The sequence below is a fragment of the Falco naumanni genome, chromosome 11 (assembly GCF_017639655.2).
Source record: "Falco naumanni isolate bFalNau1 chromosome 11, bFalNau1.pat, whole genome shotgun sequence".
NCBI lineage: Eukaryota > Metazoa > Chordata > Aves > Falconiformes > Falconidae > Falco > Falco naumanni.
The window spans coordinates 18,756,397-18,782,653 of NC_054064.1; the positions used below are offsets into that span (position 1 = coordinate 18,756,397).

At 37.7% G+C, this 26,257-nt stretch overlaps 1 protein-coding gene across 3 annotated transcripts in view; it reads left to right on the plus strand.

The window, feature by feature from the left end:
- COL24A1 (collagen type XXIV alpha 1 chain) overlaps positions 1 to 26,257 on the plus strand; it is a 148,346-nt gene that overhangs the window by 40,074 nt on the left and 82,015 nt on the right. For all 3 annotated transcript variants that reach the window (XM_040611032.1, XM_040611030.1, XM_040611031.1), the window contains exons 9-19: positions 1,159 to 1,212; positions 2,414 to 2,458; positions 4,652 to 4,705; positions 5,396 to 5,440; positions 10,584 to 10,637; positions 13,164 to 13,208; positions 19,106 to 19,159; positions 19,251 to 19,295; positions 19,691 to 19,744; positions 20,371 to 20,424; positions 22,047 to 22,100. In XM_040611032.1, the coding sequence (XP_040466966.1) occupies positions 1,159 to 1,212; positions 2,414 to 2,458; positions 4,652 to 4,705; positions 5,396 to 5,440; positions 10,584 to 10,637; positions 13,164 to 13,208; positions 19,106 to 19,159; positions 19,251 to 19,295; positions 19,691 to 19,744; positions 20,371 to 20,424; positions 22,047 to 22,100 (558 nt within the window). The remainder of the gene's footprint in view (positions 1 to 1,158; positions 1,213 to 2,413; positions 2,459 to 4,651; positions 4,706 to 5,395; positions 5,441 to 10,583; positions 10,638 to 13,163; positions 13,209 to 19,105; positions 19,160 to 19,250; positions 19,296 to 19,690; positions 19,745 to 20,370; positions 20,425 to 22,046; positions 22,101 to 26,257) is intronic.

Here is a 26,257-nt window from a genome sequence, read left to right on the forward strand (position 1 = left end):
CTTGTACAGCAAGGACAGACATTCCTCTGAATCTGAGAGTCATGAAACTCCTTGAACAGCTGGTAACAAAGGAAAAGTTTTAAAGGATAAGGTATAAATGCAATGATTCTACTGCTTTTTTAGTTTTTTCGTATACATGTGTTTTGAGGTACATCTGAGCCAAAATAGGAGACCATGGGTCCTAGTTCCATGAAAGAACATCTGTCAGAAGATGAATCACTAGCAGCTGAAAGCAGGTGACAGAATCATCGCAATGACAGCTCATTTAAATAAAAAATACTGCAACCCCTTTTTTGCATCTGCAGTTCTGAGTTCTGCTTCCTAAGATTACGGTTTCACCATAAGTCACCTGTGAACAGCTCAGAGAGGAAGGCCTGATCCATTGCTGTGGTAACACTGAGGTGTGACAGTGGGTGGAGGGTCAGGCTGCAAGAGTGTCCAGTTTATTAACTTGGCTTATTTAAAATAAAATTAACTGAACAGAGGTAGGTGAAGCTTCATCTATCTTGGTGATGGGCACATGGCATTTGGCACCATTTCAGAAAAGCACATTTGTCTGAAAATAAGTAGTCAGATGTGCTGATGCTAAGTAATGAAATAACAAAATTGGCTTTTGGATTTGAGTAGGAGAACGAAGATGAAGAATAGTTCGTTATATTCATGACTAACCCAGTGCTATATTGACCTGATTCTGGCAGAAACAAACAAACAAAAAAAAATTGTAAAGACACAAGGATTCTTCTCCAATGAAACACTTAACACATTTGTTCCAATACAGCTAAGACCAGTGCAGTTCCTTCATTATCAGGAGCTGTCTCCTGTAGTCTAACCCAGTTACTTTTTATAAATAGCATCTATGTTTTGTTATGGAAATATGGGGGTGTGCACACTTGTATTTCACAAAATCTTAGACTACTCTTCTTGTAATGCTTTTTAAAGGATACGTAAGTGAAATTGGTGGAGTTACGTATGTATAATGAGTAAATTTTAGGGTATTGTGGTGTAGCTTACTCCGAGAGCAATTTTTCTATGAGCTTAAGCTGTTGGCTTAAGACAAGGTGTTAAAAGAGAAATGATAAAACAAATAAGCTCCAAAACATGACATTAAACCTGTTGTTTTTTCCTCCCCCCCCCCCCCCCCCCCCCTTTTCCACTTAGGGAATTCCGGGAATGGCTGGCAATATTGGGGCAGTTGGTTATCCTGGCAGGCAGGTGCAGTAACTATATTAATTATGTCTTTGCAGTTTGGAGAGTTTTCTTGTTTGTTTTTTTCAAAAGTACCATATCTAATTCTTTTGGAACTACTAATAGTATAAATGTATTTGTTTATATCTTATCATTTATCCTTAAAACAGACCTCTTTCACAGGTAATGCCGTCTAGGTAATGTTGAGTCTTGTGGTTTTTAAAATTGTATGGGTTAGATGAAGCAATGCTGTGCCTTTCTGGAATACATACATGATACTACCAATGTACTGAATCTCTAAACACTTTATGTTCCTTCATAAACCTCATGTGGATGTATGTGTTTTATCTTTTTCATATATCAGGTCCAGAAGTGATAGGAAACTTCCTGTTGTAGTAGAGTTCCTCCTGATTTTCAGCAATGTATTTACTTCACTGCTGAAACTATTTCTTCAGCCCTTTAAGGAAACAGAACATTAAGAGTTGTTTTTTTTTTTTCCACATTGAGATATTTGAGGAGAACCAATAAAGCCAGAAAGCAGCTTTCTATAAACACAAGCACTTATCTAAATATTGATTTTAAAAAAAAAAAATTACATACAGGCTAATAGATACCTCAGTCAAGTAATAGAAATAAGACATAAAGTAGAAATATTCATTTTTTCCCCATATAAAGGTATATGAACCAAATTCACAACTGTCTATGGTTTTGTGTCTGCTTAAAGGGTGAATTTGACCAATATTTCAGTGTTTTATTTGGTTAGGTTTGCAATGGCTATATATTTTAAAATTCCATTCCAATATTTTATATACTAATGGATGATAACATGTTCGCATTGAATCACAGAAAATGTTTAAAGCATTTGGACTACATATGATGTTCTAACATTAGCTTTAAAATAATAGGAAATGTGTCCAAATATAAAAGCTTATGAAAAATCCTGTGAAGTTATGTCACTGTAATGCCAGATCACTGGGTCTGGAAAAAATTTTCCTGCTAGAAGAGATAATTTTAATGTAAAGGAAGCTTCAGTCATTGTATTAACTTTCAGCCATGAATTAATGGGAGACCTTTCTGAACAGGGGAGTGCTTTATGACACCCTCTTCAATCCTAATAATTTAAAGAATGTATTGCCAGTTTAGAGTTAAAAAATGCTGTTACAGTTATTTTAAATAGATCGTATCTGGTTGTTTAAAATGAAATACAACTCATGTCTTTTTGTAATAGGGCTTAGCTGGACCAGAAGGTAACCCAGGTCCTAAAGGTGTAAGAGTAAGTAAGCATTTTAAGCATTTTGGCATGCCTGTGTATTTTTGCCCATACGGTAAATAAGCAAGGGGATGAGGAATTTCATTCAGCTCTGCCAGTTGTATGCCCTCTGAACTACTCTGTCTTTGCAGAACCTACAAATGGGAAAACACAGAGTTTCTTTCAAAACACATGTAAGGATTTATTTTTTTTTCCCATGGTGAGCAGCACAGAGCAGTCTTCCATTGTTGCCCGTCCTCTTCATTTGGAATGCATGCAGGCAAGAGAAGGAAAGCAATGCTAAATGTGGATGTGTGAGCTGGGAGTGAAGAGGAGTGCATGTTTCCTGCCTGAAGCATTATTTCCATAATGGAAGCTGTCAAGAAGGGAGACATATCTGGCAATTGCAATCTGTAACAGCTACAGAAGCTGATAAAGGGAAACCATCTTGTCACATAAAAAACGTAAAAGTGCTCTTGAGATTTTAGAATGGGTTGGTTGTAGTCATCTATGTCCCAGGGTCCAAAGGCTCTTAATGCTCTGCTGATTCAAGCTTTGCTTTTGGTTAGGTTGCCTTTTTTCTGGGTCTTTTTGTTTGTTTCTTTTTATTTGGTTTTTTTTTTTTAATAGGCACATGTGCATGCCTACATGTGCTTGTATGTGCATAAGTATTTTTTCAGACTCTCCCCATCAGGCAGTAGACATGGGTTTCCAGAAACTTGCATGTTTCTGGTTGCACCTAGGATTTGAAGGAGACTTTTGCTAGGTGTTTTCAGGCCCTCAGCTCATGCTGTATAGGTTGCTGAGCAGTGTGCTGTGTTCTCAAATACCTATTAAAATAATCTTACTGTACTGCTAAATATGCTTTTGCTCCTTTTTTTAATGTAGTTACTAAAAACCTTTACCTGCAGCAGCTTCTTAATATGTCTGGTTTTTCGGGGTGGGTTTTTTTGATGTCAGTTTTCATTACAGTGATGGGAAAAATTAGTTTGTCAGGATCAAGTGTCAACAGATATTGCACCCTCAGGGATTGTATCCTCTATGTTTCTTCAGTTTACTTTTGCTCAAATTCTCAATGCATTTTGTCTCGTTCTCCCCTCAACCAAGAAGACCTTAAGTGATCCCAGTCACTTCCTGAAAAGTTACTACTGCTCTGTTTACACAAAGCTGAAAATGGCCAACATATGAGTAATTTTAGGGAAAAACACCTGTCAGGTCTTAAGGCTAAATCCCCTATTTGGATTCTACAAGCATTTTCCAATAAAAAAGATGCACAGTCCTGTTTGGGCCATACAGCTGTGCCATGGAAGTGTATAGAAACATGACAGGAAGTATTTTTAGAACCTTGAGGTTAGAACATTCCTGCAATCAGACTATACTCTGCTTCTCAGCTGTTTTAAGGAACTGTAGAAAAAAGAAGAGCCTTTGTTTTCCTTAATCTCGTTAGTGCACATCTTGTCATCCAGCCCTATCTTTCATAATTAAAAAAAAACACAAACAAACAAGAACAAAAAAAACAAAACCACAAAACCCGAAAATCCCAAATAGTTACCATAGGGGGACAGGAGAGAGACAGATGAAAGCAAGGGATTCTTTTTTAGTAACTCCTAATATTTTTGTACCAATCTCACTTTGAATCTGGTAGTGTACAATCCATCTCTGCTACTGTTTTTATAAATTTAGATATAAACTGCCACTTCTGCTGAGTCAAAAGCATGTTTCTGTCTTCATACAACTGATTACATGAGAGGATCTATTTCTGACTTTCTGAGAGGAAGGTGGGGGAGAAGTGCATTGTGACTGAATTTTAAGAAAAACATTCTGCTTATGACAGGGTAAACTTTGTAAGACTCTTTCATATAGCAGAGATCAGTGTTATTAAAGATGAGAACATTTTTTCTGATGTATTTAATGCATAAGAAAAACCAGCTTGTTTCGTATTTCATTTATTCTAATAAATATCTCTGCAACTTGTCTTATTAGAAAACTTAGTACTTCCCTATTAATTGATTCTGTACCCTTATAACAGGAAATTGTTTTTGCTGTTGGTTGGAGAGTAAATCCTAGTCACATTTAAGTTGATTGAGCTTTACTGGTCATTTCAAATAAACCTGAATTTAATCGCTGGATCTTGAACCCACAGCTGGCCAATACTGAGGGGCAAGATGTGTTGGTGGGAAGCAGCCTTGTAATCAAGAATTTTTCTTCTGTTTTTAGGGTTTCATTGGACCTCCAGGTGTGGCAGGACAACCAGGACCTGAAGGAGAAAGGGTAGGTTTAATGGAACATTAATGAAATAGTGATATTTGGGTGGTAATACAATATATGTTAGGAGGTAGGGGGTTGGGGGTGGGGGGAAGTACAAAGTATAACTGTTCATATGAGTCTTTACAAGCAAAACTGATGTGGAGGAAATTAAATACATAGCACGTATCTAATTAGTCTAATCAATGAAATGCACTGGTGCTAAAGTGAAATAGGGAGCAGCTGTAAATTGTTATGTGAATTTTATCTAGAGATGCAAGGATTAGGGGTATTTTTTTCTTACCACAAATGTCCATAATGAGTATTTTTCATTGAGGAATTTTTTTTTTTTTTAGTCAATAATCAGTATTTGTCATTTGTTGGATAATTTTATGGAAATGTTAATCTCAATCTGTGTTTGAGCTTTGTTTTGGTTTTTTTGAGCACAAAGGATGTCTGGCCATGTGCTTTGATGGATGCAGGATATGGCCCTTCATAGTTCTGATGTGGCCACAGTAAAGACAAGCAAAGTGTGTGGTTTGTCGCCCCTGTTATAGGGCATTGTTTGTATGATTCTTTGCTCAAATGTTTTCTTTTCTTTTCTTTTTTTATGGTGCTTCTTCTTACACTGTCTTTTCAAATGAAATGCAGGTTTGATTACTTGAACTTAAGCTATTGAAAAGAAAACCTACTTATGATGGGTTATTTCTTTCTCAGGGCATCCCAGGCTTTCGTGGAAAAAGAGGTCCTAAAGGGAGACAGGTAAAGCTTCTAACACTTGTTACAATTTTTGCTGCCAAAGTAAATGCATCTGTAATTCACTCTTATAATAATACACAACTTTAATCAGCTGAAAAATGGTACTTTTACTTTTTCAATAGATGACTTTCTATTGTTTCCAATTAGTACTTTACAGTACTGCAAATTCTGTGCAGATTATAAGTACTAGATATTCTGAAGTGAGGAAGACTTAATCTGATGAGCCTTGTGGCTGGTTCATTATATCAGCTACCTGAGGGTTGACAGATGACAGGAACATATAAATATATTCTGTAAAATCAGTGTTAGCACAAGATGCACAGATCCAAGTTTTGTAAGTCTGATTTTGGTGTTGGTGTGAATGCAAATCAACTGCTGCTAACGTCTGATGTTTCTGGACTGTGGTAAATTAAAGCTGTCCTCTACTTAGCATGTATTTCTACAGCTGAAAATAAACACAAATCTGTCGAGTATACATTATGAAGGTTTATGTATTTCCTGTGGTATATCTTTAGTGCCAAGTGTTTTGTTTTCTGCTGCAACCTTATTATTTTAGGTCTTTGAAGCTATCCAGGAGTTTCCAATTTCAACTTGCTTGTGGTTTGAGATTGGAAACTACGATAGCATTCTCCAGTTGTGCACTCAGCTGTTCAGATGACTTTCATCTAATATGTTGAACAAGCTTGTTCGGCAGCAGTACTGTGATTGCCATCGTTTGGCCCTTGGTGTATGCTATGAAAGTTGTGGAGAATTCTGTCTAATTATGTTTTGTTTTCTGTGTGATCTAACACCAGCCAAAAAAGGCACTAGCCTTCAGTAGAGTTCCTTTTGATGTAAAGAAAGGCAAGCAGAGAAGTGTCATTAAGTTGATAGACTGCTCTTTCTGAAGTTGCTGTCTTATTGTTAAGGTATAAAATCAAAGTAAGAATCTGCTTTTTAATTACTTGGTTAGCAGGATGGGATGCTCCTGTGCTTGTTGACCATATTGTAGTTCACTTATAATTTGCATAAAATCCTACTTTTTGTGCATCTGAGCGTTGGGCAAGAAGGGATCTGTGCCATCAGTACCTTGCAGTAGTTGGCAATGGGTTGTACTGGTGAGTCACGTGCAATGCTGAAAAAGAACCTGGACAGAAAGCAAAGGCTTGTGCTCAGTGTGGAAAATGAAGAGGAGGTGACAGGAGGGTACTCTGAAAACATGTTTTACATTATCATCTCATTCTCTGTGGCAGATTACACTGAGGCTTCTGATTGCCAGTATAGTAGTTTATTTCAATCCATAACAGTTGGTGCTGTGCATGCTGTAGTAAGCAGCTGTTTTTAATTTACAGTAAGAGCACAGCTTCTAGCAATGCCAGGGTATGCTCTGATAAGGACTTGTATTCATATAAATCAATTCAGAGAGGTTACACATAGGTGACAGAGCACTAAAACCACCACTGTATGATGTCCATGATTGCTTTCATTCAGTAATGATTCCTCTGTAATGCTGTTATTTCCTCAGTCCCAAGGAATGCTTTCTATGATCTATAAAGTACTTATTTGACCGAAGGCTACTAATTTAGGGATCAAACTAGGAAAGCGATAATGTGGGAACCTGGCTTGAAGTACTTTGCTGGATCACAGACTTAGAGAACATGTGTTATTTTAACCCCAATGAAAACTGTGATGACAATGTTTTTTGACACAGTGTCCTGGACTGTTAACTAACAGTTAACAGCGCTGGTGCTTTGGAGCAGGACATGGTCGCTAAATGAAATTTGGGTTGGGAATTGCATGGTGCCTGAAGTTAGGCTCCTTGCCTTGTGTTCTAGGATGCAACTTACTTACTTGGACAAAAATTCTGTCAATAACAATACTTGGGAAAAAAACTGTCTGACTGGCAGAGGGCCTTCAGAAAGAAAACAGGTCCTAAATATGATCTTAGTTTTGGAAGTAACATTAAAGTATAAGAAAAGTGGATTGTGTAATGGGTTGTACATACAAAATGCTACTACTTAGCAGGTTTGTTGAATAGTTCTTCATATTTGTAATATCTCTGGCATATTTGAAATGGAACAGAATATTCAATTACCAAAATCTTTATTGTGAAGATTATAGAGTGAGGATTTGTTTGAATTTTAGATTACTTTTGTATACAATATGCTTTTAAAAAAGTATTGAATAGTGGAAGCGTATGTATTCAATTTCTTCCCATTGTATGCTTGTAATATAAAATCTGGCTAGTTTGCAGTATTTTTAATGAATTGTCAGTCCTATTAGTATGATCCATAGTGCTTTTACATAAATAGTTTGACCCCATTTGGGGGAATGTTTTACATAGTTCTCTTCTACATGGGATTAGTTACAATCAGTAGTCAAAGTGACAGAACAGACCTTGTAAATTATACCAAGAATTTATTAAGCCCATTGTAACTGTAAAAGCAGGTTCTATTTAATATTAAAATTATGAATAGTCATCCTTTGTATGCTTTATAATAGTAATGTTAAATGATGATATTGATGTAATAAAACACTTGTTGCACAGTAGTATTTTACTTCCATTATCAGACTTTTCTGACTGTTTTCATATGTCACATTTCCTTTTCACTTTTCTACTTACCAAGATAGTTTTATCATCATCAGTTAGAATTCTGACACATGATGTTGGGAATGGGATTATGATGACTGTGAGTAATCTGTCCCTTTCATAACTCATGCTGTTCTGGGTTCCTGATGTATGTAAAACATCATCTGTGACCTGCATCTATGATCTGGTGGCTGGTAAAACTGTCCCATTGCATCCTGCATTTCACTTTAGATGCCTCATTTGTGTGTTTCCATTAAAAAAAATATTGATATTCACGTGCGTCATGGCAATTCTGCCTCTGTTAACATATACCAATGGTAGACAGTACAACCAAAATATGATGCTAAGGCTGGTAAATTAATCATTGTCTGTGCCATGTCAGCTGGTAGCTTTTAACAGCATAGGCACTGTGAAATACCCATTTTGCATGTGTGAAATTTTACAGTGCATTTTCAGAGTTCTGCAAAAATCTGGCCGATGGTGTATGGTTGGAGAATCAATGTAATCTGCTTTATTAACCCTTAACCTATGAACCTCTACTTTTTAAACAATAAGACAGTCATGGTGTAAAGATCTGTACTGTCAGATCTTATAGTTACAGCTATAGATTCTTATTTGTGATTTCCATGGTCAGATCCTGAATAAAGATTTCATTGTTGTGAGAGGCATTCCTATCTTTTGCTTTCCTGAATTTGGAGGAGAATCTAGAAAAAAACTCCAGACAAAATCAACCCAAAAGATCGTACAGGGAGTGTTATGCATGTCTCAAATTAATTTACAGCACGATGATGGGATCTAAGAGCCTGTTAAGCTGTTTCAACATATTGTTTTAGCAGTGTGTATACATTATATATACATATATATATGCATTAAAAGTTGCCTTGACTTTTAGGTTTTTTGGTTAAAGTTACTATTAAAGCCAAATATGGCTTAAGCTGCATTTAAACTACTTTGGTTTAGGATACAATTTTTTCCACCTGCTTGCTGCATTTTGTATTTTCTTTCTGACTGCTCTTCATATAATACAGTTTGATGATGCATATCCCCCATTCCATTAAGGAAAGACACTGCTTTACTGAGCCCTGAGCTGGACAGCTATGTGGATGTCCTCCAAACAAGGTAGATTGAAAAGGCCCAAATGAATTGTACATTTGACCTGCAGCAGGTTTGAACACAGTCTTAGAGAGGTGAAAGGTTAATGCCTCAAAGTACTGTTCCTGATACACAGGGAAGGGTAAAAAGACATTCAAACATTGAAAAGACAGAGCATTTCATCTAAAAATTATCGTAGGGATGGAATTTGCTACTTTTCCCCATGGAGATGGACTAGTAATACTCTGGTGCTTTGTGGCAGATTTTTGAGGTCAATCCATCTCTCAGTTATCTCAGTACTCTAATATTGTGTGAGATTTTTTTTCCATTCTAGGAAAAGTCTCTTCCGTGTGAGCATCTTAGCTTGGATTTTTTCCAGGCAGAATACCTTTCCAGCTTGGTATTTTGCAAATTTTATGATAGGCTTTTCTATGGACCTTACAATGTAATTAAAAAGGATGTTGACTTCTCTGTAGGTCTGTGCTCCGTCCTTTCTTCTAACTTTATACAGTGATAGGAATAAAGAAAATATTGCATGATGCTGCTTCAGACTAATAGCATGAGCTTCTATTAGCTTCATGTGGCTTTTCTGGAGAAATAGTATATGAATAGTATACTGATAAAAATTAATTAAAAAAACCCACACACACACAAAAAAAAAAAATGGAAAAAAACCCAAACCATTTTCCCCTAGCAATTTGTGTGCTTCTGCAGTGGGCAACATCAGAAAGAAGTAAAGCAATCTGCAAAACTCTGAGAGGAAGCAATAAAGATTAGAGACAGTAAAGTAGTGGGTTTCCACTTCATTTTGCTTCTCAAGCAAGAAATGGAAATTCCGTTTCAAGCTTTGATGCTTGACTTGGTCAGTCAGAGTTCTTCCCTGGCCTGGTGTCCTAGTGTCTGAGAAAATGAATAAAGCTTTTCCATGTCTTGTTTGAGTTATTTTTTCAATCTTTAGATGCATACTAAACCAAGTGTTAACATTGGTAAGGACAGTATTGTGCCAGAAACATTGAAATTTAAATTGAAAAAACTGACTTCTAATGTACATGTCACACTGAGACTGCAACCATTAATATTTGGGGAAGAGTAAGGAGAGAACAAAAGGCAGATGTTTTAGTGAATGCTGTGGGTAATGGGGAGGGGGAAAATTGAAGTAAAAATACTAAATGAGAAAAGAGACTCCAAGCAAGTAATTCAAGTAATACTTGTTCATAAAGCAAATCAGACATCTGATTTTTCCCCATGCTCACATTGTGTATAATTATATCTTTTTTGGTTATGAATTTAGGAGACAAGCAAATGCCACTATTCTGTTCATTTGAACTGTGCAGCTGAAACTTTCTGCTTCTCCCTGAATGTACATTCTCTCTCCCTGAATCCACTTGCTGATTTGCTAATTTCTAATACCTATAGGAATTCAGCGTTCAGACCACCCTTTTTGTCTTGAATATTAAAGAACAAGCATTCTCCCTTCTGCTTTAGGGTTTTCCAGGTGACTTTGGAAATAGAGGCCCCCCTGGCCCAGATGGGAATCCTGTAAGTATCAAATTGTGTGTTGATTAACGTGGTAAAATTTGTAACACTCAATATTAATTCTCCTCCCAGATGGAAAGGAGACTTTTGCCTCAAAAGTGATGTCTTAAAGTCTGCGGGAAAATTTTGGACTGTTACTTTTCCATGGAAATTGCCAAGATAGTATTGTAATAAGCAGTGGTATAAAAAAGAAAGAGAACAGAACCAGAAAGCTACTGAGAGAACAGTTTCCACCACTGTATGTGCTGACTACCTCGAGAATCAATGTCTTGCTGTCCTCATTGCATTCCTGATTTGAATTCTTCAAAAATTCTTGCATTGGATATGACTTTGCATTGTTTGTTTAAACCATTATTCTAAGATCACCTTAACAAAATGGGAGTCTGCATGTATGCCAAACCCCTAGCTTTCGTATTCTTATGCATTTGACAGTTGATTTCATCCTTTGAACTATTACTGAATACAATTATGCTAGTATGTCATTTAGTGCATTATAATCAGTATGATAACAGCTTTGTCCTTGGCAGTGTGTGCAAGCTAAAGTGCTCTTGTGGTATGGTATTCAAACTGTGGCACAGTCACATCACTGGCTGCTATCAAAGGAGCTTTGCTGTATTTGTAGGAAAACTGGCTGCAGACTCAAAACTCAGGTTTCCTTTGATATGAGAAACCAGTAAAAGGGCTTCGGGCCAGACAAGGGAATAGCAGTAAGTGCTGGGCAAAAAAGCAGCTGATTTGAATCTGCTTTTATTGTTGGATGCTCCTTTGGAAACTGCTGTCAGTTTGTGTATAAAGGTTGTTCTGACATGGACCAGAGTCAGCAACTGGGCAGAGATGGTCTCCTTTTTGAATGCCTTCCCCATCCTGACACACCCATTTTAGAAACTTATTTTAGAAAAGCTTACATGAATTTTGCTGGTGGTTTATTAAAGTTTGGTGTCAGCATTTTGGAACATAGGAAAAAAAATATTTTGCGTTTCTGGTCCCTGAAGCCAAGCTCCCCTTGTGGGAATGTCAGGTGGTGTCAGTATGGCGTTTTTTATCTTGAAAGCCCTCTGAGGTGTCATGAGCATCACCAGTTGCTTTGCATATGATATAAAAAGGTAAGTTCTCCCTTCCCCTCTTGGTACTCCCAAGTGTTCCTCTGTTCCTGATAAAGCAGATACTGTCTTTCCACAATACTGATAAAGCAGATACTGTCTTTCCACAATATCTGCAGAACAGTAATTTAATAGAAACAAGCTCAGAAGGCCTGAATCTGAAGTTACAGACTTGCACTTTACAAAGAAGCCTTTTTTAACACAAGCATTTGCAACCAAGTTCCTTCTAATCTGCCAAAACAGCTGCTGATCTTACTGCCTCCTCAGACAGGTAGCAACCCCTCTCCCTGTTTCCCCCAAAACTCACCCTGCAGGGCTTGTTCAGGCAAGGGGCCAGAGCTGCAGCTGCAGGGGGCTGCAATGCTAATGGGATATTTACAGAGCCTGTTCATGAGCTGGCAGTGGAGAGCAGGGGAGGCCTGTGGTGGCAGGAACATGAAGGAAAGACATTTATTTCCGTATGCTGACTTGACACTAATGACATTTGTTTCCATGCCTAATTCCTTCTGCTTAACCGAGTAATGCCATCCTTCCTTTCCACAACACCCTCTCATTTCTCTGAGGATGTCAGTCTGCCTTGGAGGATGTTTCTAGAGCATTCGGTTTCCCCTGTGGTTAGTTTGAAGCAGGCTGGAGAAGGCGCATAGGCACTAGAGAAGGGAGGAAAGCATGAAGGTGTCCTCTGTGCCATGCTCAGCAGCCGTGCCCTGTTGGACAGCTTCAGAATGGGCTGAGATTTGCTTGCATAAAAATCCCCCTTCAGTGTGGGTGCCGACGGGCTGCAGTGCACCCTATGTATGATAACCATTGAATAGCAGGTCCCAGACGTTGGTACAGCCTGTGCAAAGCAAGCTGACCTGGAGGGCTACAATATGCCTTTCATGCATGGCATAGAAACTTGGCAACTGTTCTCCGTGGTGTTTTAACCTCTGCTGAGTTAAACTTGAGTGAAACAGAGCCAGTAGTAGAGTACTGATGAATTTGTTACTTCTACATAAAGTACAAGTACTGTGGTTTGTATCAAGAAGTATTTTTTCACAAAGAGAGTGTAACCTTTAATTTGCAAAGGTCTTGCTATGAACTGAGCTGGTGTCCTATTTATCTTTCAGAGGAATATTTAATAAATTTTTGTGTATTTTTCCACCACAAAGAATTTTTTTTTCATCTTCCCACTTTAAATATCATGGCAACAAATCTCACATTCCTTGGTGATGCAGGAATTATTTAATGATGCATGTATCTTGAGATTTAATTCCATAATCAGGGATTTTAGTAAGCATATTTGCCCATACAGTGGTAAGTTGTCATTCTTCAGGAACTCTGTAAAAACCCTAGTGACTTGCTTTGCAGATCACTTTTGTTTATCTTATCACTGGGCATTTTTTAAAATGGTAAAATTCAGATAATCTAAAACTCATTTTCTTTGAAGGGAATTGTTGGTGGTGTTGGTCCTCCTGGATTTCCAGGTCTAAGAGTGAGTATACGTTTATTACTTACTTTGATACGGCTTCATTAGAATATTTGGCTTGTAAGTTTGAAATAATAACAACAAATATAAGAGTCTAGAGATTTTAAAAGATTTTAGTTTAGGTAGCCATGATTGCAATTGAAATTACTGTACAAAACTAGTATGGAGAACTTCTATATTTGATTTGGATTTTTATGCTTATTTCTGACCTGGTATGTCTGGGATTTTTACTTGCAGTAACCAAGTTGGCTAGTTTACACCCCTAAAGCCAGTGTTTGTTTTTGAAAAAGCACAATACTTCCAAACATTTTGACATCCACAGTCCAAAAATTGTCTTATGTTTTTAGAATAAGGTTGTGATGCTCACTATGACATTGCAAGCTGTAGTTGTATAAATACAGTTGTGTCAGGGAAGCTCTGTGACATGAATGAGGCCTACAGGAGATGGGAAAGATTGATACTTTCACACCATGTGTCTTACTGCCTTATTTTAAGTAATTCATGTGTTTACTGATAGAAGACCTGGATTTGATTCTTGATATTGGCTCAGTCACGGCTGGCTACCCAGCCGTGTTCATAGTTCATAACATGTGGGAGAAAATAGCATGTTTACACTTCAATTAAGAAAGCCATGATTGTCTCCAGTGTTTGGTTTTTGGGGTTTTTTTAATTTATATCTGGAGATCTGAAATATTCTTGATGTTTGTTAGTTTACACTGATGGTCATCTAACATTTCCTTTGAGGTGTGCCAGTTGAGTTCCATGATTATTGTCTTTTTAATGATGTGTTCATAACAAAGTAAGTCATCCCTTGCTGCCTGATTGGGATTCTTATGGTATTGCTATAGTGAAGGCACAGAAGCTTGGACAAGGAACCTCTGTGGCTTGCAGCCTTCGTCATGCAAACATGACTGATTGTATTCTTGTCACTTGCCATATTTGAGCCAATTAAACTACTTGTGATATTAGAGGTTGCATTCTTGAGAATTTGCTTTGAGTTAGTTTGCTTTTCTTACATAAATGTCTTTGGAATTTTATCTCAAGGATTTTGATAATTGTACAAATATATCTCAGTTTTTAAAAAAGCCTATTATATATCACTTCTAAAAAGATGCTTATTATTTTGATTACAACTTAGCAGTTTAGCTCTTCCTAGAATTTATGAGCATAAGTGTTTGCATGGTCAAATCTCCATTTGCTACGTTGCTGAGTTGTGGTCATTTACAGAGATGGAGTGTTAATAATTTTGTGTGAAATACAGAAATTACTTTCAATCACTAGTCTAAAGCCTTTTCTACTTGTATGTAGCTGAAATATAACAATAATCACAGAATCACAGAATATTCAGGGTTGGAAAGGGCCTCAGGAGATCATCTAGTCCAACCCCCTGCTAAAGCAGGTTCACCTAGGACAGGTTGCACACAATTGCATCCAGGTGGGTTTTGAATGTCTCCAGAGAAGGAGACTCCACAACCTCCCCGGGCAGCCTGTTCCAGTGCACTGTCACCTTCAAGGTAAAGAAGTTCTTCCTCATATTTATTCAGGTGGCACTTCTTGTGTTGCAGTTTGTGCCCATTGCCTCTTGTCCTGTCACTGGGCTACACTGAAAAGAGCCCCAGCCCCATCCTCTTGACACTCGCCCTTAAGATATTTGTAGACATTTATAAGATCCCTTCTCAGTCTTCTCCAGGCTCAACAGGCCCAGCCCTCTCAGCCTTTCCTCATAAAAGAGTTGGCTCCAGTCCCCCCGTCATCTTCGTAGCCTTCTGCCAGACCCTGTTCAGCAGTTCCCTGTCCCTCTTGAACTGGGGAGCCCAGGCCTGGACACAGCACTCCAGTTGCTGCCTCACCACAGCAGAGCAGAAGGGGAGGATCAGCTCCCTTGACCTTCTGGCCAGCTCTTCCTAATGCACCCCAGGATCCCACTGGCCTTCTTGGCCACCAGAGCACACTGCTGCTTCAGGGGCAACTTGCTGTCCGCTAGAACTCCCAGGTCCTTCTCAGCTGATACGAGCTATTGGGGAAAAAATCCCCCAAATACACTGATGGTATATTTAGATTTTGACCAGCATGAAATCAGCAATTGTTTTGCCTGTTGCCTGTGAACGTCATCTGAGTGGCCTGCCATCTCTCATTTAAATGTGAGATTCTTCTGCATGGTTCCATGTGTGTAAGGAAAAAAAAAAAGTTTTGATTATGTGCCCATACATAATTTTTATTCAAAGTAAAGGCAAGAAAGTAAAGCATAGAAACTGGCATTTCTTTCTTCATTATGTACAATTATTAAGCTAAATCTTCATGTGTATAGCTTTTAGTTTCACAGTGTGACCATTTGGAACAAGATTTTTACAGGGAGTACACAAATATTCACATCTTCTGTTGGAATTAGGGTTTGACCAGAATTCTTGGAAACTTTACATAATCTGCTGCAGGTCATTTGACTACAAGGAATTAGAGGTCTTTTATGAAGCAGAGAGCTCCTTTGATCCCTACACTTGTGTGTTTGTAGCTGAGGTATATGTATATATGCTGAAAAACAATGACGTTTTTGGAGGTAGAAATAAATTTGCAAGTGAGCTTCTGATCTTATTATGAGTTTAGTGCTTGGGATGACAAATATGTGATTAAAAATATGTATGGGCAAGTTCTTATGATGTAGAAATGTGGTTCCATAAAGGTAGGGTTATTCCAACAGCTTAATAGATCTTGTTGGATACATTAGGCTGTTTTTAAAGGTATCTTCGTTTATTCAGCCAAAACACATTAGCATTGCCACTCAGGGGCAGTTAACTCTCTGTGGCTGATAAGACCTTACAGTAAGATTTTGCAGTTGAGGAAAGTGACCCAGCAATATTTCCTCCAGTTTTCTGAACACTCATTGGAAGCTTCAAAAGCATCAGCAGATCTAGCTGGGGTTTTGAAATAAGGTCAGAACATGGCTAAAAAGGATTTCGGTATCTAGTGGCATGAATCTTTTGTGGATACTAACACACTGTATACACATCATCAGTAAAATTTACTATTATGCACTCCTCTGTGTCTCTGCATTACACCATATTAGTTACTCTGGTTCCCACTTTCCCAGGCAGTAAGATAATTGGAAGAGCTGTCCTTTGTTCCAGAGCTTATATTTACAAGGGACCATTGTGCTTTTGAAACTGTAGGATAATTTCACCAAGACCTCAGGGGAATTTCAGGTGACTGTAGCATCCCCAAGTACAGCATGTGTGGTGCAGCCTTTTTCCTTGACCACACCTGCTCTCCAGATGGATTTGTGCACCCTGGCCTTTGTTTTCATGGCCCTTATTCAGGCAGATGCTAGTGGTCATCCAAAACTGCGTAAAGAACTAGAGATCTCAATGTTTGTTCTAAAATACTTAGTTAATTAAACATATTATACTATTACAAGATGCAATATTGAACATGAGATTAAATATATTAATCTGGCAGAAACCAACAGTGTTAATTCAAGTAGCTTGTCCAGCCCAGCTGTATGCAGTGTCAAGAGCTAATTATATTTTTGTACTCATGAGAACAACAGCAAAGTGAGCAGCATCAGCAAGCTGAGTCCAAGAATTCCTTTCTTCCATGATTTTTTGCAATATACAAAGCTGTTGCCAAGTTCAGAGTTCTGGCTGGCTGAGCAGTCAGTCTCTCAAGACTTGCAAACCCATGAGTTTTAATGTGATGGAGACTTTCAGAAAATTTAGCACCACAGTTATCAGAGCTATCACATTTCTATTTTTGTTTAAACCCCCCCACACACACCCCTAATACTAGGAAGCACTAGTTTTCCTTTTCTGGTATCTTATTTTTTGTCATGTAAAAGCAATTTGGTTTTAGTTTCACTAAAAAACTAAACCATTCTAAAAAAAATTAGAAATGGTGGAAAAGGTATGCTTTATGTAGCTGAAGTAATTTGTGGTTTTCATCTATCAGCAATTTTTAACCGATAAGCATGTGCTAACATATAGCAGGGCTGTTGTAGATGAAGGACAATTTCAAAAACTGACAGCCTTAGTAATTCAACCCTTTTCAGTGAGATCACTTTTCAGTTTTATTTTTTAATAGTTCCAGTTCTTTGCTGTTAGTTATGTCAGACGATACGTCTGGAGACTGTGACAAGAGTTTCATCAACTTGAATTTTGTAAAGCTCTTTTGGAACTTCTTCCCATCGCTTTTGTAAGCTAAATTTCCCAGCTTAGTATCCCTCTGATTTTTCAACCGATGCTATTGTTGCCATAAGTATGCATTTCAATGTACAGTATCATTAATACAGAAATGCCTTGCTGAACTAAAACATAAAGCACAAGTAAGAGACAGCAATGTAAACAATTTATCTTGGCATTAACTAACATGACAGAATATATCATTGAAGCAGTCATGTAAGGCTAAAGCAATGTAGAGTGGCAATTCTCTTGGGAGCTTTACCAAGCACCATTGAGATGCTAAGTCATCAGTCTTCCTTTTTCTTCAGTGAGCCATGAGTCTGATGATGGCTGCAGAGGAATGTTTTTGCTAACTACCCAAAAAAGTTTCCAGAGAATAATGAATGTGTGCTGAACTGGAAATCAGTAGATGTCCGTCTCATCTTTTCCATGTCACAATTAGCAAGTAGCAAAAGATGTCTTTATTCATATTTGTTACGAAATTCTTGCATAGTCACAGAGATATAACACTGCCTTTTTTTTGTCCAGAAGTAGAATAGGCAGAAAGTAGATCTATTTTTCTCTATATAATATAGTTTTACCTATTGATAAATCATTTCTTATGTTTAGCTCACTCTTTCATTAATATTATTGCTGTTTCTGTGTTGATCTTTTAAGATTCTGAATTTTTTTCATTTCTCATTCGCTTTTCATTTTCAAGTCATAAAACTTTATAAATCCCAGAAAGGAGAAATGTAGTAAGGGCTTTGAATCACAGAATAATTTAGGTTGGAAAAAAACCTTTAAGATCAACAAGCCCAACTGTTAACCCTGGACTGCCAAGTCCATCACTAAACCCACGTCCCTAAGCACCACATCTACACATTTTTTAAACACCTCCAGGGATGGTGATTCCACCACCTCCCAGGGTGGCCTGTTCCAATGCTTGACCACCCTTTCTGTGAAGAAATTTTTCTTAATATCCACTCTAAACCTCCCCAGGCATAATTTGAGGCTGTTTCTTCTTGTCCTGTCGCTTGTTATCTGGGAGAAGGGACGGACCCCCACCTGCCTGCAGCCTCCCCTCAGGGAGCTGTAGAGAGCAGTAAGGTCCCCTCTGAGTCTCCTCCTCTCCAGACTAAACAAGCCCAGTTCCCTCAGCTGCTCCTCGTAAGACTTGTAAAGGTACATGAGAACAGAAAAAGTTAGCATGACCATCAGAACTTAAGGTTAAGTTTACACACTTGGTATTTTGGAAGAATCCCATCTTTTCTTTTTTTTGGTTTGTTACTGTTTTTAACTTTAAACTTTTAGAAATCATTGAGAGTTGAGAAATCCTAGTAAAAGTCACGTTTTATGGCACTACTCATGGTAAAATAATTCCTTTAAGCCAAATTCAGTGCTTTATAGAGTAGTGATGTGATGTAACCGTAAAGACAGAGGAAGTAGCCATGGACTGTGCAGTTGCAGTACAAAAGAAAGCTTCCTTATTCTGCATTGCCTAGTGCATTGCAGTCTTCTCTTCAATACATAATCTAAAGGAAAAGAGGGAAGTTTAGTTTCTTGCATTTCTGCTGATGTGGTTGGGACCTGTAAAGGCTTATAGTATGGATACTTTTTTCCCCAAGAAATCAGCCGGGAAAAGATTTTGGTTCCTCTCTATGGTGCATAAAACGCCACATTCTGTTATCAGTCTTTTAAGTTACTCCATTTCATCAAATGTTTAATGAGGTCACCTTTCTTGCTGTCTCATAGGGAGGCATTGGGCCAGCAGGACCGAGTGGACCATCAGGAATTCAGGGGCCCACGGTATGGTGCTAAACAATCCCACAGCCTGTTGCCTATGTTGCTTTCCATATTATAGGCAAACATTGGATTTTTGTTTTCTTCATTTTAATAGGGTCTCCCAGGGAGTGTGGGACAGCCTGGAATGAAAGGTGATAAGGTGATTTAAATAATTTCCATTATCTTCATAGAGATATATAATTCTTTCAGGCTCCTTTCATTAAATCTTGAGCAAAATAGTGTACTTGACAAAGCCTTCCCTTTTTCCTTTTGATTTCTTTTCTCTTCTGACTTTTATTTTTTTAAAATTACTTCAGTCTCACAATCTGGTACTGCAGACAAGCTTCTGGAGAGCGCTTATTACTGGGCATAACAAAATCCGGTGCTGTGTATATAGGGTTTCCTGGAGGGGTGCTTCAGTGCAACATCTTGTATTGTCATTCAAAGATCTGTGTTAATTTTAAATACTAAATATCAAATTAATCTTTCTCAATTTCTGATAACTACCCCATTTTAAGCCACATACATGTCTGTATAAAATAATATGTCGTTTAGGGTGAACATGGCCTTGCAGGAGAGCCAGGAGACCAGGGGTACCCAGGAGACAAGGTAATTTATAATTGCTCTGTTTCACAAAATTGTCCAATTTCAGCAACTTCATCAGGCTTCTGAGTCTCTTCAAATGCAACAAGCCAGATGCGTAAAAGTAGAATGTAGTAGTAAAAGCTACTGGATACTGCTGAATTAACATATTTGTAAGAAATGCTGTGCTAATTAAAACTTTTAGAAAGTAGTGAACAAAGACAAGTAAAGGGCATGGGCAGAGTTCTGGCTGATGTGTTGAGAGAAGCGTCAAACAAGGAAAGAATTATGGTATGATCTGAAACTAGTAAGAAACTGTTGTAAAAGATATTTTTCCCTTGAACCTTTGAGATTCATCTGCAGCTCACCTGGACCAGCTGTGGTTAGCAGCACCACATGGTCTGGTATGTTCCCTCATATTGTGAAACTGAGATAAATAAGTATCTTCTTTCCTATTTGGCTAGTACATCAGAAGTCACTGAAATAGCGTATCCTGTGACAAGTCTTTTGATGAAAGTTGAACGTTAGAAGACACTTCTCATCCTGCAGAATTATTTCAAAGCCTGTTTTAGGTGGCAAAGTGTAGCAATCTATTACTCCAACATAACACAACAATACATTTTCATGTGTATTTAATAGCTTTCTTTTTTCAGGGTGCGCTTGGTTTGCCAGGACCTCCAGGGACCAGAGGAAAGCCAGGACCCCCAGTAAGTTTACATATCCATTTTTGCTGTCAGTATATCATTATATGTTGTTATATTGGATACTTCTTTATCTCTTATGTTCATATTGTCATGTAATCCTCTAGAAGTTACCTAATTCAAAATGCACAAAGAACAAGGTCTGAACTGCTTTTATTTCTGGTGACTGGCTAGTGAGGGTCAGATCCTAAGATGTGAGATTTTATTACAGAAATCAGTATATGTCTCATATTTTAATATAGGAGTGCTTAGGATATTAAGTATTCTGTGACAGTCACTTTGTGGGGAAATAGACGTATTGGTAATGTTTGAAACAAATTTACTGAGAGCTTTGGGAGCTGCCAAGATGACCATTTGGGCTAGCTGGATTTGGAGAGAGTGTGGGAAATCTCATTTCTCACAGGGATGGGAGTAGTCATGAATTCCAGTATTACTGATTTTTAGCAGCTTTAAAGGCACCTGTGCAGTGCTGCCACTTCTGCTGGGTTTGTAAATACTGAGGTAGAAAAGGCATTGCACAGGAGGGTTACCTGGCTTTTTCCTCACTTGTTTTTATCACTGCTGTCTGCCTCTTTTTGATATATAGTTAAAAGCTGCCAATACTTTATGCTGTTAAAGAACTAATCACTCCAGTCCCTGTTGTCTTATGTGCAATCAAGCCACTACCTGATAAACCTACTTAGACCTCATGAATATCATCGGCCTTTAAACTCAGTAAAAAATACTGTCTTTGTCCCAGAAAATTTATAATATAAACATTAATTCTGCAAAACTTTTACACAGATTTGCTTAGGCTTAGATGGGAAAACTCAGCCTTTCTGCCTTTAAAGATACAAGCATTTTCATTTAAAGATAAACATGTGAATCAGCCCATTCCTGAACAGTTGTAGATTTTAAAGACAAACTGAATGTGACCAGCTTCTTGACTTATGTTAAATTAAGATATGAGACCTCAGTCCTGCAAATAATATAGTGTTTAACTTTGTAGAATACATTTACAATAAAATCATTTATGTTACAAATTAAAAAAAGATTTTCCAGGACAGGCTTTAATTTTATTCAAGGAACACCTAGTTACAGCAGCAGCAGCAGCAAACTTGTAAAAATGTGGAAGAACAGATATAATGTAGAGAAATATTTTGGTTAGTTTCTAGGTGTATCAGTATTTGTATATAATGGAGTCACTGTCATATGTGGATAAGACTCATATTAATCACAAAACTGCCATTTCTTTGGCCATGATGGGATACTTCAACTACATATGTACTCATATGCAAACCAATATCTGTAACAGTTGCTTCCTGGCCTTTTAAATAATACGTAGTTTTTATTGTGAAAACAGCTATGTGTGTCAAGGTTTTTTTATACGACTATTTGGACCATCCCAAAACGCCCAATTTTATTTGTCCAAAGCTGATTTGCATTTTTATTGTTGTGACTTCAAAGAGATTTGAAGAAGAACTAATCTTAATTGAATCTTAAGAGAGGCAGTTACAAAATTTTCTATTTAGTGGAAAAGTCATCTCAACACTTTTGTTGGCTTTCTGTTTGATAAATGCTTTTTAAATCTTCATAGCAATCTGTTGTTAAAAAAATCAATCAAAAATATAACTTTGGATTTTTTTAAGGGGAAAATTGGAGATCCTGGATCCCATGGACCATTGGGTCCTCCAGGGCCTGAGGTAAGAAATTGTTTGATAAAGGTAAATTCAATGTAATTTAGTTCTACTAAATTGCAAAAATCAGAGGTAAATGAGCTTGCATCACAAAAGATTATCGTCTTAGTTGAATTAGAAAATACTTTTTATATAGTCATATCTGATGAATTCATTCTCCTCCATAAAGTACAAAATACTTTAGCTCATAATTTTTAATGCAAAATATTAATATACAGGATCTTTGAATACAAATTAGTTCTTCATTGCCTATGTGATTAGGATTTCCTCTCTTTTGAATCCAGGTGTTATGCGTTACACCTTGTGTGAGGCTCATGTGCCTTCTCAGGCACACTTATATTTGTAGATACTACAGAATGTTTAGAAGTGGGATTTTTCAAGCCTAGTTGCATATTTATCTCTTACAAAATAATTTTATTTGCCAGGAATGCAAAGAATAAACACTAGTTACATTGGAAGCATTGCCAAGCACTTGAATCTAGCAGTGCAGTTGCCTAAGAACTGTACTATGGAAGTCTACACGGAAACTGAGTCAGTTTCTGAATTGTTCCGTTTCCGTGCTTTTTGGCATTTATACATAGGCTATAGGAAAAAATGCTGTGGGACTGTACAGGAAAGACATATGCATACACAGACACTCATATTTGCTGGAGAGGTGAAAGCAAAAAATGCAGATTCTTCTTTTTGATCAGCCTCCTCCAATGGGTTTTTGTTGTCATTTTGAGGTTTTTTGAAAATATGTCTGGAAGGTCTATATTAGCAATGATGGTTGTTCTGGCCTTGCAACATACGATAACTCTGGGAGCATACCTCCTCAAACCAAGACTCTGTATTCCTACCTTCTTTAAGAGGGAGCCCAAGGCCTGTGGTCCTCAAAGAACAAATTGTTGGGTTTTATTGCTTTGTTGTTATAGCTCCTCTAAATCCTAAAGAACACACTTTCTTATGGAGTTGAGCCCTCATCGAGAGAAAATTTACTGTTGTTGTAAGAACACAAGATGGTCTTTTCAGAATATGCCGATATGTTTTAGTCAATTGGGGAAAGAGTATTTTCATGCCCTTCAGTTGGAATGAAGAAGTCACAAGGCCTGTGCAAGCTGACCACAGCTGCCTCTCTCTGTGGCTCAGGATTTTAGATTTTGTGAGCCTGTTAGCACTTTTTCATTATTAGCAGAATCCTTGCATCACCTTGTGTAGCTTCCAGCCAAGGAGACCTATGGCAGGTTAATATCAAATTGCTGGTCTTGAAGCCTGTGTACTGGTGACCCTGACACCTATCCCTGTAGTCCTTCATAGTTCCTTATTCCAACCCAGGCATGTTATTCCTTTGGGCCTAGGGATAAATTCATCACTGGGGGCTAGTACCCTCAGGGCAGATACGAATGGGAAAAGTTTCTGTCTGAAAATCTCAGCATTTCCTTTTGCTCAGTGATGCAGAATCACTTCAGCCATTGGAAGGCAAATAAAGTGTTTTATGTTAGACAATTAAAGCTTGAGTGTCCAGGTATTTTTCTTTGAGTAACTGTTTGTACAATGTCAGGTTTAAAACTACAAATCAATGTTTCTCAACTTTAGTCACACAAGACAGATCCAAAAGAAGTAAGAGAAGTTTTGCCTTCTTTTACTTCATAAAAACATGGTCACCATATGGCGAAATAGCAGAAATAGAAGGGAGGTAGGACAGCAGTATACCAGGAACTTGAACAAGTTGGAAATACTAGAAGTTCTATAATAAAAGGAATATAAAAAGCGAGCTTAAACAAAGGTTGTTTCTTACTCTCCCTGTTACTTTGTCTTATAAAAATAAGCTAGTTGTTGTTGCTAGAAGCTATTTAGACACAACTGCATATATGAAGTATGAGCAATTATTGGGGAATTTCCTGCAAGAAAAGCCTACTGTCATGTATCTAATCATGTGTCTTCTTCCAAAAATAGACAGCTAGGAGGTCAGGCAGGACTGCTTTCCTTGTTCCTATTTCATTATCTGAATTGTCAGACTTCCTGTGACTCCAGGTAGAAAACAGACATTACATCCTGTATTGCATGTTCCCCTTGATGCTTCTGGAGACAGCAGATTGTGATGAAATAGTGTCTTGCAAGGGGAGTACTTTGAATTTGCTGTGGACATGACAATCTATACCATATGTCTTTTAGTAAAGATTAAAAAAATAATAAATAAAGCTATATTGGGATTTGTTGGGCATTGCTGTGAGTGGGAGGAACAAGGGTGTGTCTGCCCAGTGGCACAACCTGTCAGATCCTACTTCAGACTATGTCTCTCCCCTTTTGTTGAACACTAAGACAGTGGGATTTGTCCTGTCCCCATGTTCAAGCTTGTTTTGGGCGCATGTGAAATAAGAAACTGAAGATCCTTTGGTCTCTGCAATTACACATTTGAGTATTTCATTTCCAGTATAAAGAATAAGCAGCTATATCCGTAATTTTTATTCTATGTAAACTGCTGTAAATGAGGCACTACAGCAGCTGAAGTATCTCTGCACACAACAGTGGGAACAGGCCTGGCAGGCTTCACTCATCCTTCCGGGTTTTTGGCGTTTTATATGCAGGTCAGCAGTGAATTGCTTCCTAAATCTTTCCTCTGCAGCTGTGCAACCTAGGTATGCCAGATCAGAGTTGAAATAAGCCACCCGCTCATAGCCAGGGTCCGTTTGAGAACTGCGGTGCTGATGGGCAGGAGTGAGTAAAGGGAAGGACAGAGGTCTCGTGCTTGCTTTCTGGGCGGTGTGTGAGGGTTGTCTGCCAAGTGCATTCTTTTGCAGTGCAGGAGTCCTGCAGTGTCAAGCCAAACTCTCTGCTGGGTATGTTGCTGCAGAGCCAGGGTCTGTCATGTGCCTGAATGCATGCTGCTCACAAAGCGTTGGTTATCTTTAGTGAGCACTTGATGGAGCATGTTCTTCACCAGTTTACACGTTTTGCTGCTTTGTCATGCATCTAAAAATAAACAGCCAAAATTTCAACTTTCTAGAGAGTTTTATTTTATTGGTATGACAACTGGAAATTGCTGGTCTGACTATTTTAACTCAGTGTTAATTGTGTACAATGAAGTATGTAATGCTTATTGTTAATGTGAATGAAATGAGACAATGTTTTAACAGGCTTCCACACGTATTCAGAATATTTTACAGTTACATTTCACTCTATGAATCACATTTAATTATTCCCCAGGAATAAGGGTGATAGTTTCCTTCAGATGTTCTCTAAATATTATAAATAGGTTTCGTCTGAAACAGAGGGCACGTTAGTCATTATTGTCAATAGAACTTTTTTCATCTCTGCAGTATTTTGATCTGAAGTCATTAGCTTATTCTTTCAGGAAGGTACTCATATGGGATTCAATTAGTATGCTTCATGTTCAAGAGAATACATTACAAAGGAAAAGGATACATTCAAATAATAGTAAACAGTCAAAAAGGCAGAGGTTTTGTAAGTCAATTACTGGCTACTTTGAGTTGTTCATTTAAAAAAAAAGTTTATTTTTAATGCTTGTTCTATCTTATAACATGCTGTTTTGAGGTTATGCAAACAATGCCACGAGTGCAGTGATAACGTAGTGTTCTCTTTCAATATCACATTGAATAGCTTGCATGCAAATTACTTGAAGTATAGAAATAAAGACAATTTTATAGCTGAATTAAATGCATGTTCTGGCATACTGCTTTATATTTTTTTTAAGTGGTTATAATTTAGTCTGCCTGTTAGGTCCTAGTCTGTTTCCACAGATCTTCACAGGCAATTTGCACAGAATTTGTCATCTTGAGATTTTCCTTTTTCAGACAGAACTATGGTGAGACTTCACTATAGAAAAAGGGACATGCAGATAAACAAAACTTGATTTGTGTTGCTTTACCAAGGCATTATTTAACTTCTAACATGCTGAATCTGCTTAGAGTAAAGGAAACTGGTACTGAGATGTTTTTTATTTGATTTTAAACACTTGCACTGCTTTGGCTCTTGGATTTTGATGTTGATCTTAAAAGAAACAGTAGTTTTGCAAATAAATTTGAAATTTCTGCCTTACTTTTTTGATCTGGCCTTAGTCTAGGTGTGGTCTGATTTGTGTGGGCATTTGTTAGCAGCATAGCACTATGCAGTGTACAGTGCAATAATCCTCCTGCAAGAGAATAGAGTTCCTCTTGCACAAG